General features: G+C 34.8%; 1 protein-coding gene across 1 annotated transcript in view; it reads left to right on the forward strand.

Moving 5' to 3' along the window:
* HEATR6 (HEAT repeat containing 6) overlaps positions 1-1251 on the forward strand; it is a gene marked incomplete at its 3' end in the record, with an annotated part of 35157 nt that overhangs the window by 18334 nt on the left and 15572 nt on the right. The window contains exon 8 of the mRNA XM_023732836.1: positions 840-1081. Coding sequence (XP_023588604.1) covers positions 840-1081 — 242 coding nt within the window. The remainder of the gene's footprint in view (positions 1-839; positions 1082-1251) is intronic.

Consider the following 1251-nt stretch of genomic DNA (forward strand, 5'->3'; position numbering starts at 1 on the left):
GCCTGATGTTTATATGATTGAAAAGCCTCTCATCCATCATTGTGAATATTCAGACAGTAAAAACTTACTCAACAAAATGAGCTCTCTGGAGAGCTCCACCTATTATGGTTTGCTTGTGCATCAGTAATTTCTGCTGAAAGTGATGATTAGAACTGGTAAACAGTTTATTAAATATCGATATAAGAATAAATGAAACAGAACTTAAATCAGATCCTGTATGGCAAATAACATTTTTGCAACAACAAAGGTATAGTAAATGAGGTTTAAAGGAAATTAAATCAGAATTATAGCAAGTATAATTTGTTACAGTATCAAACTTCTATATAGATTTTATATCTCATTGTGAGAAAATAACCAATATCCTATTTCAGTTAAGTAACATTGAGCACTCACGGATGCTTCAGAATAGAATATAAAGCAGAACGTCCTCAAAGTTTGATATTAAACAGACTGTAGATGGGCGTATTTGTTTCTACCTCATGGGCTGTTTCATTCTGTCTTTTCAGTTGGCTGTATGCTTGAATAAACCAGACCCGTAATCTTTAAGCTGTTCTCACGCTCAGAATTTCAGGTTGTTTTACTATGGTGTAGCTAAGACTTACTCCTTACTATAAGAAAGCCTGACAGCAATGGGATTTAAAGGGTTTTTTTTTTAGGTGGGGGCTGCAAGTGGTCTAGTTCATGGATACTTTTTTTTAGATGCGATAGATAGTCCCATCGCCTTTATTTTACTAATTAAAATGATCCTAAATACTTTGAAAATTAAAATACATAGCTATAAGAACAGGGTCCGACTTCTGCTTTTTAACTAACAGATGTGAATCCTCCTGAAATTTCAGACACGTGCCTGTGCTCTGCAAGTTTTATCTGCCATCTTGGAAGGTTCAAAGCAGTTTCTTTCTGTTGCTGAAGATACCAGTGACCACAGAAGGGCTTTTACTCCGTTCTCCGTAATGATCGCTTCCAGCGTTAGAGAGTTACACAGAAGTCTTTTGTTAGCTTTGGTGGCAGAGTCATCATCACAAACCCTTACTCAGATCATTAAGGTAAATGTGTCAAGTTATCTGCGTTCCAAAGGAGTGTCTCTGTTTTAATTTTGTATAATGTTTTACATTGTCCAAAAGTAACTTGATTTAAGAATATAAATAAGTAGTAATTTTATTAAAGATATCCTGTTTGGTTGTCTGTCCCTACTTGTCTGATCCTACTTAGAACCTCTGTATGTCCAAATAAGTGATTTATTAAAAATAC

This window comes from Trichechus manatus, unplaced genomic scaffold (genome assembly GCF_000243295.1).
Source record: "Trichechus manatus latirostris isolate Lorelei unplaced genomic scaffold, TriManLat1.0 scaffold00054, whole genome shotgun sequence".
Taxonomy (NCBI): domain Eukaryota; kingdom Metazoa; phylum Chordata; class Mammalia; order Sirenia; family Trichechidae; genus Trichechus; species Trichechus manatus.